Source organism: Vipera berus, assembly GCF_964194415.1.
Source record: "Vipera berus genome assembly, chromosome: 5".
In the NCBI taxonomy this organism is placed as follows: domain Eukaryota; kingdom Metazoa; phylum Chordata; class Lepidosauria; order Squamata; family Viperidae; genus Vipera; species Vipera berus.
Window position 1 is genome coordinate 87440015 of NC_138207.1, and position 15155 is coordinate 87455169.

The 15155-nt window shown below is 40.4% G+C and overlaps 1 protein-coding gene across 3 annotated transcripts in view; it reads left to right on the plus strand.

The window, feature by feature from the left end:
• Positions 1-288: 288 nt before the first annotated feature.
• HERC4 (HECT and RLD domain containing E3 ubiquitin protein ligase 4) overlaps positions 289-15155 on the plus strand; it is a 53102-nt gene continuing 38235 nt past the window's right edge. The window contains exons 1-6 of one of the 3 annotated variants that reach the window (XM_081328226.1): positions 289-403; positions 5114-5205; positions 7745-8030; positions 10966-11125; positions 13709-13785; positions 14714-14935. In XM_081328226.1, coding sequence (XP_081184352.1) covers positions 7805-8030; positions 10966-11125; positions 13709-13785; positions 14714-14935 — 685 coding nt within the window. In that variant the 5' untranslated portion in view covers positions 289-403; positions 5114-5205; positions 7745-7804. Of the gene's footprint in view, positions 404-473; positions 602-5113; positions 5206-7744; positions 8031-10965; positions 11126-13708; positions 13786-14713; positions 14936-15155 lie in introns of those variants that run through there. The other 2 variants (XM_081328225.1, XM_081328227.1) reach the window with 2 other exon arrangements.

The following is a 15155-nucleotide window of genomic DNA, read 5'->3' on the forward strand; positions in this document are numbered from 1 at the left end:
CCACCTGCCTGCTTCTCTGGACTGCCATCGGGTGGCTCGCAGGGCAGTCCGGCTGGGCAAAAAAAAAAAAAGGGTTCCGAGGCGCCCGCCGGCCCCGGCCCTCAGCTCAACAGGGCCTCCGAGGATTGCCCGGCAGAAGCGGGAAGAGACTGCGCCCCATGCCGCCCCGCCGCCCGCCGCCTCTCCCTCGGGCCAGCTAGGAAGGGCGGCCTGCCCCGTGCAGCGCCTCCCGTCCTATCGGGGCCCTCCGCGAATGGGAAGGGCGCTTGCGCGTTACGCGCGCCGTATCGGCGCTTCTGGGCCTGTTTCCCGCCCGCCCGCCCTGCCGCATTTGTAAGCCCAGCCGTAAGGCAGCCTCGCCGCGGGTCACTCCCGAGAAAGGGAGGGACGCGTAGCGGCCGCGGTGAGTCCAGCCCGGGCGGGGGTGCTTCCCGGCGCGGAGAGGAGGCCGCTAGGGGAAGGCGCGGGTGGAGCCGGGGCTGGCCGGAGAGGCGGTTTGGGAGGACGGCTCGGCGGGGCGTCTCTCCTCCTTCTGGGGGCTCGGAATGGCAGTCCGGGGAGAGCTCATCGCCGGCTGCTCCCCTCCTTTCCGCCCCAGCGGGTAGGCCTTCTGGGGAGAGGGCAGGCCGAGCCAGGCAGCTCGACTCCTTTCCCCCTTTTATTTACGAGGGGAAGGAAAAAAAAAACACCCTTTCCTACAATGTTGCAGGCCCCGTTGGACCCGCAGAGAAGGCAGGAGGGTGGGCGAAGAGGGGAGCCAGCGAAGGTTAAAGTCTATCTTCCCCCCTCCCGCCAATTAAAATGAGAGGAAATGGCTGTGGGTTGCTCCCAGCCGTACCCCAAATTCAAAACTAGCGGCCTCCAGTCGCTGGAGAAGGCCGGGGGGGGGGGCGTATGCCCGTCGCCTTCATCTTCTCTTGGACATGTTTTTCCCCACAGGCTTCTGTTTGGCTGCTGGGAGAAACGAGGGATTTTGGATGGACGGGCCTTTTCTTTCATTGAAAACTCTGATCGTCTTCCTCCCAATTGGCCCCAAAGCCAGCCTGACTTTTGTGTATGGGCAAATTCCTGCCTGCTTTTTGTTTTCCTTCCACAAGTAAAATGGCTGCAGAGGGTTGTGTTTTTTTGGGGGTGGTGGTGGTGGTGGTGATGAAAAGTGAAAGCTGAAGAAAAAGTGTAAAGTGTCATTGAGGGGGCGGCATCCCATAATGATATGAAAGCCTGTTGTTTGATAAATCATGTAACCCAACTTTTTTTTTAAAATTCAGAAATAGGTCACGTTGCTTTCAGCAAAGCTTGCTTTTAAATAAGGGATTGGATTGCAGTTCAATCTGCTATGCTTGTTCTCTTGCATTTCATCAGCACCTGAAATTTTTGCTGGGGACCTGTGTTGTTGTGAAAGATATGAAATGTGCTGTCTAATATTTCTTCCTGCACTGGCATTCTTCCAAAGTATACAGAACTGTTTTGTATATCATACTATTCAAATAATTCCCATTCCCAAGGCCTATTATGCTTGAAAACTTACTTGCACAAAAGTGCATATAGTTGTATAATCTCAGACCTCACTTATGCTCTTTTTATGATAGAGCTTTCCGTTAATGTAAAATAATTGAAATCATAGAAATATCTCATGAAAGTATTTTTCTTTCTACATAGGTGTTTAATATATTAAATATTAATATATTGTTCAGAGTGGCTACTGAAATGAGTTTGGTACAGGGTTAGGATCTGTAAATTCAGACAGGAAGATGTAGAGCAGCTATAGTACCTTTGGTTGTACTAATTTCCACAGAAGTCAGAAAAAGTATTATAGGTGAGCATTTTCTGAGCTATGTCCTTAGAAAAGTAATGGTGAGAATAGCTCTTTTACATACGTGCCTATGTTAGGAACATTTAAACATATATACATGTTGGCACCATAGTCAGAAAATGCTCACTATAATATTTTTCTGATTCTGTGGAAATGAAACCCAAAGTCTATAGTTGCTCCTAATAGTGATATCAGCACTCCCAGAGATCTATTTTCCTCAGTAGATACCATTTCTCTGTGTCAAGAACACTAATATATACTGTATTACCCATATTTATATGGATGATCAGTTATATAGCATAATGACACATTTACATGAGTAATAAGAACCTATTGCTCATGTAAGGGCAGTGTTAATTGATGAAATATGCAGAGCTAAGACTTGGGAATGTTGAATAGAAGCTGAAGGTTGTTTGAGGTAGACAAGGAACAAGGAGCAGTATTTTCAAAATAAAATAAAGGACATTATCACTTTTAAAGTAGACAGAATCTGCCTCTTTGCTGGTTTTATCCCAAAGCTGGCAATTATCTTTTGACTATCTTACGTACACTTTTGCTTCCCAAATTGCCTCCACTTGCCAAGAATATATTAATGTTTTAAAAAAAGAAAATGTGTAAAATTGTTATGTAAATAATAAACTTAAAATATCAATACATATATTTTTAAAAGGTGATAGAATGAAGTTTTGATCTTACATAATGATATGGAGATTATAGTATTCCTGTTCATCTTGAGTAAATGTCAGAACCCACCCCAATCTACGTCTTAGGAAAGAAGAACTCTTGGAGACAGGATTGTCCAAGCAGGAACTTTTACTAAAACGTGATTGTCAGTGGAAAATCTAGACAGGATCTGGAAACTGTGTTGTAGATTGATACTTTTAAAGTGTCCCCGAGTAAAAAAACCCTCCCCTCAGTCCATTTGGTCAGTCCCGGAACAATTAAGGTTCAGGTGTCAAAACCTTCCATGGGAAAAGGGATCTTCCATGCCTTTACGACATTTATTTCCTCCCCTTCAGATTCCAATCAGAGATACAAACCAGAATCTCTGCCCCCCCTTTCTTTGTTCTTCTTAGTTCAAAGGTTCTTTCCCTGGTCTAGGCAGGCTGAATAAACAACCTTGCATCTAATGAATAGGGATGGCCAATTAACATCTTTTCTTCTCCTCCTTGGGAATGGCAGAATCCAGTGAGGGGTGAGATTTGGGGGTATACAGATAGGGATTTAGGAATGGGATATAAATGGATTCTGACAGTAAAGTAGTTATGTTATACGTAAGTGATGTTGTAATAATGATTCATGCCACTGCATGCTTCTGGAAAGCTCTAGGTTTATGCAGAAGATCTTTTCAAAATTCTTAGGTGGACGAATGAAATAAATCTGTAATCCCTGGAAATGGAATAGAACTGTTATCAGATTTATTCTACCTATTGTTATTATTGTTACTAAGAGATTTTTGTAAATGTTTGGCAAAGGCAAACAAATATTTACAGTGCATTCATAGAGATTAATTCAGTGAGGGCCATTGTTTTCAGCAGGACTTATTCTTGGATATATATTTTATACTGCATATCCTAACAAAGTTTAACTGTTCAAAACTTTTTAAGAGAGTATATTCTTTCTGGTACATAGATATGATTTTTTTAAAAAAAGTGACTATTTTCTACACCAGTGTTTCTCAACTTTAGCAATTTTAAGACTTTAGCAATTTCAGTTCCCATAATTGTGAGAGTTAATATCGATACATCTTTGAAGGGTTCTGTAACTGGAACAAAAAGAAATAGTTTAGCCTAACTATTGCTATCTTGCTTTTGTAATCAGCCTTTGCGTCAGGACAAATTTTATGCAAGCATCAGAAACGTACTGAAGGAGGGAATAAGGGAGTGTACAGGAATGATTGATGTCTTCCTTATGATGTGATGGCTCTGTTGTCTGATTTTCATTGACTAACAAAGTTTACAAAGCATGCTACTCAAGGCAGGGGTCCCCAAACTGGGCCACAGCCCACTACCAGGCTGCAGCCACTAGGCCGCGTGAAGGGATGGCCAGTGCATGTGCACATGTGTGTGCGCTCACCCCCCCTCACGCTAGTGCCGCCCTGAGCATCCCGCCGGTGCTAGCGCCACCCTGCTCCGAGGATACCAACGGTGCTCGCACCACCCCGCCCGTGAGCGTCCTACTGGCACTAGCGCCACCCTGAGCATCCCACCAGCACTAGCACCGCCCCAACCCCGAATGTACCACTGGCACTAGCGTTGCCCATAGTGTCCTGCAGGCTCGTTTGCATATGTGCTCGCATGCAGCCGTTTTCGTGTGCACATGCACTCACGGGCAGCCCATTTGCACACGCGCACGTGCCTGCCTCCCTTTCCGGGGCCGCCAAATCAAAAGGTTGGAGACCTCCGTTCTAAGGTGTGGCACTTCTGGACATAACTCTGCCAGCATTCCAGATTGTTTGCCACCCAGCTATTTTATTTGATGAATTAAAGCACTGTTTCCTCAAGAACCCTTTTTTTGAGTTGTCTGATCAGACTTTTAATCGTGTCTCAAATTTAAGTGAGGGCCAGGGACCTTACATATTAAAATTGCTAAGGTTGAGAAATAATGTTCTACACCAGGGGTCTTCAAACTTGGCCCTTTTATAACTTGTGTTCAACTCCCAGAATCTGAATGGGACCAGTTGTATTGATAAAAATTTTTAGTAAATTTGTGTAAGTTATTTTAAAATACAGGAATCGATTTTTATAGGTATTATGACATGGAATTTTAAATAACTTTATGTAAATCCCAATTTACCTAAAACTTCTCTCTTTCAAGAATCCATATGTTATTTTTCAACAGGACTATATTTATCTTGTCACTTCTTGTTTTTACATGTTTGCTATTGCTTCTTAAATGAACTTTGCACTGTATCTAGTCGTCATACTGCAAAATTAGTCCTTACTAAGTAGTTTGAGATTGATGAGTTCTTAAAAGTAATACACATGCTGAGTTGCAAAATGGATTTTTTTTATTATATTTGATTATTTTTCCTAGAGCTGTGGCACAGTAGTATTACAGGGAGGGAGGAACTTTGTCCATTGCAGTACAGAATAGGGCTTTTTGTTTATTACTTAGTATTTTATCTTTTCTAATAAATTTCTTGCTAATTAAATGGAAGTCTTAAATTTATCATTTCATTTCATTGAGAAAAACTTTAAAAATTCTCTGTTAATCAAAAAGTTAATTTGTAGATTATTTACTTAGGGCTGGACAAATTTGGATTCCATTAATGTGTATTTGTTTATTTTCTTGCAACAGATTAAAATTGTACATGCAGTTATTGACATGAAAGCATAAATACTGCTATGCACTCCTCAAGGCAACATCATCTTAAATGTCTCCTAAATGTGGTAGGATTTAGTTATTTACTTTCCGTGTTTCAGTCTGAAGCAATATTTGAATCAAGTTTAGTTAGGAATAAATATGTAAGATTAAAGATTTGAGCAGAAAGTCATATTTGGAATTGGCTCAGATAGGCGAAATACGTGTGAGTTGTAGGATAGGATAACATTTCCACGTCTCCAAAATATCTTGTTATTTCTGGCATGTTCCCATACCCATTTCTGATTTTAAACTGTTAACACGTCTAGTCCATTTTTTATTAGCCTGTGCCATATGCAGCACTTCAGATTTAAAATGTAAAAAAAAATCTGATGAATTATTTGATGAACTACAGTTAGATCATAGTTGCTATAATCTGTTTTGATTCAGGCTTTATTTTTAATTTTGAAAGTGTCTAAACAATCACAGCAACAGAATTTCTTTTTTAAGGTAAAGGTAAAGGTTCCCCCGCACATGCGTGCTAGTCGTTTCTGACTCTAGGGGCCGGTGCTCATCTCCGTTTCAAAGCCGAAGAGCCAGCGCTTGTCCGAGGACGTCTCCGTGGTCATGTGGCTGGCATGACTAGATGCCAAAGGCGCACGGAACGCTGTTACCTTCCCACCGTAGTGGTCCCTATTTTTCTACTTGCATTTTTACGTGCTTTCGAACTGCTAGGTGGGCAGAAGCTGGGACGAGTAACAGGCGCTCACTCTGCTACGTGGCACTCAGGATTCGACCTGCCAAACTGCCGACCTTCTGATCGAGAAGCTCAGCGTCCTACCCACTGAGCCACCTTTGCCTTTACCTTTCTTTTATAAGCAGTTTTAAATTTAGGAAAACTAGTCCATAGCATACCTGTCCTACTCTGTGCCCAAAGCGTGTCCAGGTTGCACTGTATTTCCCAAATACTGATGAGCAGTTAGGTGGACTTCAGTTGTGTATACAATTAATAGGCTAGGGGGAAAAAGCTTTTATGGGTGTTTAATATTATAAATGTATTTGATTTGTATTTTTCCTTGCTCTCTTAAAGAACATTCAAGGCCACTTGTAGTTAAAACACCACATGTGAAGATGTGGTGTGCTGTCCCATACACATGCATAAATATAGGTTAAATCATAAACATTTGCCATTTAAAGATCATCTGTTCCTAAAGAAGACTGAATGTCAAGCATAGTTTCTGAGAAAGTACATTTCCTAGATTGGGATCAATGCAGGAAAAGGCTGTCTTGGACCATGCTTTGGCCATAAATAAGCTTTCAAGTAGAGGAACTTTAGAAGGCTTTGCCTAGAGATTAGTTCCCAAGCAGTTTCATTATGGCAGATCCTTCTTATAATCAATCCTAAGCTGTTTATGGCTTTAAAAGTTAATAATGGAAAACATTTGGCTATTCGGGCCAGTCTTCCAGTGTAGGCATTTCCCTATGCAATTATTTTCAGAGCTTTAACACCAGTTTCCCCAAATTGGATTACATCATTTGAAAATCCTTGAAAAGCATTATTCAAGCTTTGCTTTAACTTTTAATTTGTGATGACTGCCCTATATTCTCATGTTACATTCTTTTTGTGTTCCCAGAGTTTGCTTGGGTATTTTAATAATTAATATATATAATTAGAAGTTGTAGAACCTAACCATGAGTTATTAAATTCTTTTGGCTCACTGTTAAATATCTTAATTAGTGTTTTGTTTGTGGTTTCCTATAATATGTTTGAATTCTCGGGTGAGGGGGTTTGAAACAGAACAATTGATGCTATATTGTTCTAGAATGATATTTAATACATGCGTAATATTTTTGAAAACAGCTTTGAAAAAGGCCTTTAGAATAGTATTGCATCACTTCTAAATAGCAATTATTTGGAAGCAGAAATAACCCTTTATGACAGGGGTCTTCCAACTTGGCCCTTTTGTGACTTGTGGACTTCAACTCCCAGAATTCCTCAGCCAGCATGCCTGTCTGATGAATTCTGGGAGTTGAAGTCCACAAGTCATAAAAGGGCCAAGTTTGAAGATCCTGCTTTATGACAATGCAACTCGGGAGGCTACTTCATCTCTTTGAAAGGAGATGATGTATGGATCTTCTAGAAGTTGTTTTTACTTTTTAATGCAACACAAAGAGAAATCATTATATATGTGAGGAGCTGTCATACTAAACTTATTCAGTTTGTGAAAAGTAAAATGCAATTAAATTACCCTTGGTTTGATCCTGCCTAACTTCTAAGTGTGACCCCTGACATACCCTCTAAAAAAAACAAATTTACTCTAGCAATAAAATAGCAACCACACACTTCTGATAGTTACGAGAGCAAAAATTTCCAAATCACATAATTATTTGAAATAGTTAAATACTTTTTTTGGGGCTCCTTCAAGTCATTATTAACTCCTGACCACTGTCTAGAACAAGTCCCTGTAGTTTTCTTGGCCAGGTTTTTCAGAAGTGGTTTGCTTTAGGTATAAATTTGAAAATTCTTGCAGTGTTTTTATTTGGGCTGGTCGTAAAAATTGAGGGGTGAAAGTAGTGTACCTTGATATAAATGCTAACCTTATTGACTAACCTTTTCTTCTGTGACAGTAATGCTGGTGGAACGCTTTTGCAGATTGAAATTGGCAGAATATTGAAAGGACTTGCAACATGTTATGTTGGGGAAATGCATCTTTTGGACAACTTGGATTGGGCGGTATTGATGAAGAGATTGTCCTGGAACCCAGAAGATGCAGTTTCTTTGTAAACAAAAAAGTTCAAGATGTTGGCTGTGGACTGAGGCATACTGTATTTGTATTGGATGATGGGACTGTGTATACCTGTGGATGTAATGATTTAGGACAATTAGGCCATGACAAATCTAGAAAACGACCAGGTAAGATAAAAAATAATGTTGGTTGGATCCTGCACGGTTTTGATTCTAAATTTTGGTACCAGATTTGCACACTTGAAGGCATCTAATTAATGTATAATATCAAACTAATTCATATTTAAAGAGCTTTACCACATGTTTTTAAACAAATGATTATGTAGGGATGTTAAGATTTTGAAAATATTACATTTGAGGAATCTTATCTAACCTTTTAGTTTACATTTCTCATGATGGTATCTTTTATCCTGGACATCGTTTTGAAAATTGATAATTTGTACTAGGAAAAGTATATATAATACTCTTAAGATAGATGGGGTTGATAAGAGTTTCCTTTTATGAAATAACTTGATGTGAAAGATCCTTCACTATGTGACTTTCTATTTGTATATGTGTTTCCCAGTACAGTAGCCACATAGGTTTTAAAAGAAAGAAACCCTATTTTTTGTTTATTTATACTTGAATTAAATTCAGTAAATTTAAGTTGAAAAGCACCTAGATGGTTTGGAAAATCCAGCACACCAGTGGCAGTGATAAAATAAATTTTGCATTACTTTACTCTATAAAAGTAATCTCCCAGTTTCTACAAAACTATTTTCTTGGGAAATATGGCACATTAGTAGTTCTAGAAAGGTTTTGGCTAATCTGAATAACTAATGGATCCTTAAGAAGACAACACAACTGAGGTTTTGTTAACTTTTATATCATAGTCTCTTGAGTGATAATATTTGAAGAAAATAATAGAAATGACAAAATGCTTTATTATAGCTTGGAAAATTTTGGAAGGATGAATCTTCTATTCAGTTTTGCTGTCTGGGGAGGGTAAGCATGTATAGTTTTCATTCTTAAATCCTGATGTGTATTACAGGTAGTCTTTGACTTAAAACTGGTCCGTTTAGCCAGTTACAATGGCCTCAGAAAGGGTGCTTTACAGAAGGATTTTCCCCCTGTGGATGGAGGGATGGGAGAGGAAATCTTTTGTTGGACTATAGGGATGGAACTAAAATCTTCAGGATTTAAACTCTGTTCCTGCAGCCTAATGAAGGATTGCACCCTCCCCTGGACTCCCCCTCCCCCAAGGCATCTTTTGCTTACCTGGGATTCCATCTGCTTAACATGCAGGGAGATTGCTTAATGACGCAACCAGGAGTGGTGGAATTGCACTCATTGGGCAAAGCAGTTACACGAGTGTCTTGCTTGCTTAATTGCCATTTCACTCAACACTGGCATTCCAGTCCCCATTGTGGTCATTAAGTCGAGGACTACTTGCCTGTGTGTGCAAGGGTAATATTCAGTGTTATGTTTTGTGATTATATTAGCTATTGCTGTCCAAGGTTTTAATGCACAAATTCAAAAATTGTAGTCTCTAGAAACAACCCAGACTTTGACTTTTGATTGTATGAAAATCACTGTCACACCCTCAACCTTTCTATTCCTTTTTACTTTCGGGTTCTGCCATTTTGATGGGAGGGGGGAGGCTGTTAGGCCATGCTGTTGGGAGCGGGGAGGTTGGTCAGTATTTCCTCCGCTTTGTTCCTCACACTTTTGATGCTGCAATGTGTGAACGGGAGAGGAACGTGCCCTGTGCCATCTGTCTTCACTCTGATGGGAGGAGGCTGTAACCCTGAGGACAGCCCCTGGGATCTGTGCTTATCACCTCAGTTCCCATAACAACTTCGCACCTGAGGATTGTATGAAATCAAACTGGACATCTGGCCAAAAGGGAGGGGTTTTGAAAGGGATGCTTTAATGTAACATTTCACGCGGGAAAAACGTAAGATCTTGCTTTGCTCTTCTGCTATCCCTAATTGCTCAATAAAAGTTCCTTTTGAAACAATGCCTGTTTCAAGAGTTCTGCTTTCTTGGGAGGAATAGCTGAGACAGGACCTTAACAGTCACTTCCAGATATAGTTAGATGTGATGGCTTCCCCGGATGCCTGCTCAGACAGTGAGGAAGAGCTGGCTCTTCTCTGGGGACTCTGGAGGGGGTTGCGGAGGAGTGTCGGGAAGTTGGTGAGGGCACTGAGCCAGGAATGGAGAGGCCAGGCATAGCAGAGAGGTTGCTGGAGAGACAACCGGACGAACGGCCTGCTGAAGGAAGGAAAAGGAGAGGCGGAGCTGCAGCTGGCCAGTGGGGATGAGGAGGATTTGCTGCCTCCACCTGATTTGCAGATGCACAGGGCTGAGAGAAGAAGGGACAATGGAGGTCGGCAAGGCTACTGGAGAGGTGACAGCCTCACCTCTCCTTAAGAGCCACATAGGCACGTGCCTATTTAATTGGATGAGTGGAGTTGGCGGTTGTTGGAAACAACTGCCCATTTCTTGCTGTGTGCATGCTTTGCCTTCATGCTCTTGATTTTCTCAGCTCTGGATAGTGTTAGGATTGACTGTGTATTTGGACTTGATTAGTTTGTGGGTTTGGGGCCTTTGCCTTGGACTTCAGACTGGACTTGGACTGTGGACTCTAGGGACTTTACATTTGCATTTGCCCCTGGATTTAGTAGCCTTGTACCTTGATGGAACAATGTTGGCCTTAGGACTTCCTAGGACCTTGCAAGTCGGTCCAAGTGGATTCATATTAGGGGCTTGGACTTTCAGTAAATCCCTTAATACCTTTGTGCGTGTCATGCTTGTGGATTAAACCAGGACACTAGATAAATTCAACAACATCAGTGTTTAGGATATCTTTCAATTAGTAATGGCTTCAGTCCTCTCCTAATTAATCCAAACTGCTGTTTCTAGCATGAGTGAAAATATTTAGGGTTCTGAAACTTATCCCTTGAGGATAAAAATTCAGACCTTGCTGGGTGCAATTATCAATAAGTAGACTTGGGGTTCTTAGACTGTGACGTATCTTAGGCCAGAAGTAGTATAAAATTGACTTGATTTGTTAGTAAAGACACGTTTTTTGCTATTTCCACTTTTTAATTTATAATTACAGAGCAAGTTGGTGCCTTGGATGCTCAAAACATTGTCACTGTTTCTTGTGGAGAAGCCCACACATTAGCATTAAACGACAAGGGTCAAGTCTATGCCTGGGGTTTTGCTGTGGATGGGCAGCTGGGCTTACCTGGCACTGAGGAATATACCAGAGTCCCCAGGTAAGACAAAATAATCAAATAATGTTTCAAGAATTCCTTAGGAAAATGTTAACTTTTGGATTACTTCAATTGTTTTGTCTATGTACATTTGGGGCACAATGGCTCAGCAGTTAAAGACACTGAGCTTGTCAACTAGAAAGCTGATAATCCCTGCAGCCGGGTGAGCTCTTGTTATTTGCCCCAGCTCCTGCCCTCCTAGCAGTTCAAAAGCATGCTATAGTTGAGTAGATAAACAGGTGCCACTTTGTTGGGAAGGTAAAGAGCGTTCCATGTTCCATGGTGTATAGCAGTGATGGCAAAACTTTTAGAGGCCAAGTGCCCAAACTGCAACTCAAGACCTACTTACGTATCGTTGGGTGCTGGTTGGGTGTGGTCCATTGGTTGGGCGTGGCTGCGGTGGTAACGGCAGACTGGGTGGGACTAAAAAGTTCAATCAGTCAATTCCATCTTTGCGAGATCTTTTTTTTCCCCGCGAGAAGTTGAAATTGATTGAACTTTTTTTTTCTTTTCTTTTTTTGCACACGGTGGTGGAGGCCTAAAGCGAAAAGGTTTTATAAAACCCAGCTGAAGGCCTAGGACTGGGGCTAGGGCATCTGTGCCCAGAGAGAGGGCTCTGCGTGCCACCTGTGGCACGCATGCCATAGGTTTGCCACCACAGGTGTATAGTCACGCTGGCCACATGACCACAGAAGTGTCTTCAGACAGTGCTGACTCCCTCGGCTAAGGAACGGAGTTGAGCACTGCCCCGCTGGAGTCGGAAATGACTGGACAGGGGAAGCCTTTACATTTAACTTTATGTACATTTAGATTTTTTTCATATTCCGTTTTCTGTAAAATAATTTGCATCAGTATACTCTTGAAAGCTGCTGTACTGTGCTGAAGCCACCACTAGAGCTTCTTGAGCTTTTCCTTTTCAGTATTTCCTTAGCTGTGGACTCAAGAGTAGATGGCATACATTTTTTTTTGTAATAAGTAAATACAATATTTATAATACTGACATTCTTTATGAGATTCTAATTGGGAACTTAATGTAAGTTAAGTAGAGTGATAGCTTATTCCTTCTTCGTGGATGTGGACCAAAATGCAATGTAGATTTGATTGAATTAAAATTAAATGAAATGCTGATAATATCTTGTTCATTTAAAGATTTCCCTCCTTGGTCACGTTCAGATTTAGCCATGGCTTTTGGGAGGTTTCTATAAGTGACATCCAAGACATAAACTGTACTTTTGCTAAAACTGGCTTGTTTTCATAGATGCACTTTTTTGAGTTAAGCATGAGAATGAAATAACATTGTGAAATCAGTTTCATTTTAGCAGTTGCAAAAAAAGTGTATGGATATTTCTGAGGTTTTAATGATTTTGTAAAATATTTGGAAATTTATTTTGATTTATTAAGCTGCCATCCTTAAACTATATAAATAGCATATTTTCCAACATGGCTTTAACTCTCACGCAGCATTTTCATTCTGAATATTGTAGAATTGCTATGGAACTTAACATTCATTTTTTAAAAAAATATTTATGTGCCCTTATTGATATCAACATTGATATCAAAATTGGATAATTTGAAGCCCCAACATAAGAGCTGCATGCTTAGAATGGTTATAATATATTTGCATTAGTATCCATCATGTTTCCTCCTCAAAAGTTCCCTCTTCTTTTAAGTATTAGGGCCAATTAAAAAAATAGTGTGAGGATTTATTCTTTGGACCTGCAGGAGCAAAAATGGTTGGCTGGCATCCAGTATCCAGAGCACAAAGATTTCTCTATCGCAGTTGGTAACTGCTGTCTAGAATAATAGGTAATTTCCAGTACTTAATAGAGCTTTAGGTCACCTTAGTTTAACAGCATTGCTGCATTATGTCCTGTGTGTTAAACTTGGAGCAGGTTTAAAACAGTTCACAGTGCATATAACGGGACTAGAAAGCTACGTTGGGGCCAGTGTGATTTAAATATACTAATTTGTACTGTATGAATCAAAATGCTTTGGACAGTATGAATACTTGCTTACATTTGATCTTAACCTACAGTTTGAAAAGCTGTAAGAGTAGTACTGCTTTAATCTGAAATTAAAGTGTTTTCTTCAATATCTAAACTGGTTTTAACCATATTGATATGTACAGGTGTGGTATATTTTAAGTCCTGTATTTAGATTTCTATATGTTCTAAATATAGAACCGGTCCCTCCCTGTCCTTTTACATTTTAGAAAGAGATCAGCCTTCGCTCTAGATTTTAAATTTGATGCTCTATCTAAATGTACTCTGAAGGGATATATTTTAATTCTGATTATTTAAAATAAAATGGGAGTCGGGCTGTGTTTTCATACTCTAGTTTCTTCTCTAGCCTGAACAAACTTTGGCTATTCAAATTGGGGTATTGTAGGAATAAGAAATGTTAAATTTACAGTAGCTTCAGAACTGGAAATTCGTCATACCTCTTATTTATATATTGAGAAATCATGTTCTGCGGTTGCTCTTTTGGGGTATTTAATATATACTTTTACAATTTTCGTAAAGTATTTTTAACTTCTCTGTGTTTTTTTAAATGCTATTCATTTAATATTTTCTTATTTTCTTGAAGGAACATTAAAAGCTTATCAGACATTCAAATTGTACAAGTGACCTGTGGCTACTTCCATTCCCTTGCACTTTCTAAAGGTAAACCGTATTCTTAGCTGCATTTATGTCTGTCTAATTTCAAAATACTTTCACTGTCACTAAGATCATACAGAAGTTTTTTTGTATAACGTGATCTGATCATTTGCTAGGGAAGGGTTTCTCGATCTCAGCAATTGTAATGGGAATTCTGGGAGTTGGAATCCATACAGCTTAATGTTGCTGGGCTTGAGAAATACCTTGTTAAGGAAAATAAATATATTAAAGAGCAATAAACGCTTTGCTGGATATTTATCCAACTATGCTCAAATGCACTTACTATCTTTCGTGCCTCTTTCTTTTTCTAAAGCAGGGGTGTCAAACTCAATTTCATTGAGGGCCGCGTCAGCATTGCGGTTGCCCTCAGGGGGCCGGGTGGGTGTGGCCAGGGTGGGCGTGGCCTACTGGGTGGGCGTGGCTAGAGTGCGTAAGGCCTACTGGGTGGGCGTGGCCAGCTCTACATCGTTCGCATCAAGGGTGCCTATGGGGGCCTGGGCAGGAGTGGGACAGATCTGAGGGTCTCTGGCAGAAGGAGGGTCTCTGGGCCAGGGCCAAGGCAGTGAGGGCCGTTCCCTCACTGTTTCCAGGATGGCTTCGTGGGCCACATGAAACCACTTCGCGGGCCGGATCTGGCCTCCGGGCCTTGTGTTTGACATGTCTGTTCTAAAGTATCACCTTCAGTCCTTATGTTATCAGCCAATGCAACATGCCATACTCCAGATTTAAAAAGAAATTCTTCTTTGAACTATGATCTGTTGCCCAATCTGTTTTGATTTCAGTCTTCTTTTTTTTATATAATTTTGAATGGGCTTCTCTTTCTCCTGAGCCTTCTGTTTTGCTTGAATTTTGCACTGAAAGAAATAATCTGATTCTTTAATTTGATTCTTACCGTGATTTTTAACTATGGTTTGTTTTTGTTTCTTTTCAACAGGAAGTGAAGTTTTTTCCTGGGGTCAGAATAAGTATGGACAATTAGGATTAGGTTATGAATATAAAAAGCAAGCATCTCCACAATTAATCAAATCTTTATTAGGGATCCCTTTTGCCCAAATAGCAGCAGGCGGTGCCCATAGCTTTGTACTTACTCTTTCTGGAGCAGTCTTTGGATGGGGCCGAAACAAATTTGGACAACTTGGTCTTAATGATGAAAATGGTAAGATCTAAATTGCAGGTTTTAAAGTGAACTTCTATGATAAAAATGGTTCTGTTCTACTCAGTGCTCAAATTGTTTGGGTTAAAGGCCCGAGCTCTCTGAATTACAAAATCTTGCTGAAATTGGTTGTGGCTCTTATTAAACTACAGTTTAATAATGCTCTGCATTCCTTAATTGTTAGAACAAGAGCACTTTCAAAACAGTGGATGAATTGTGTTAA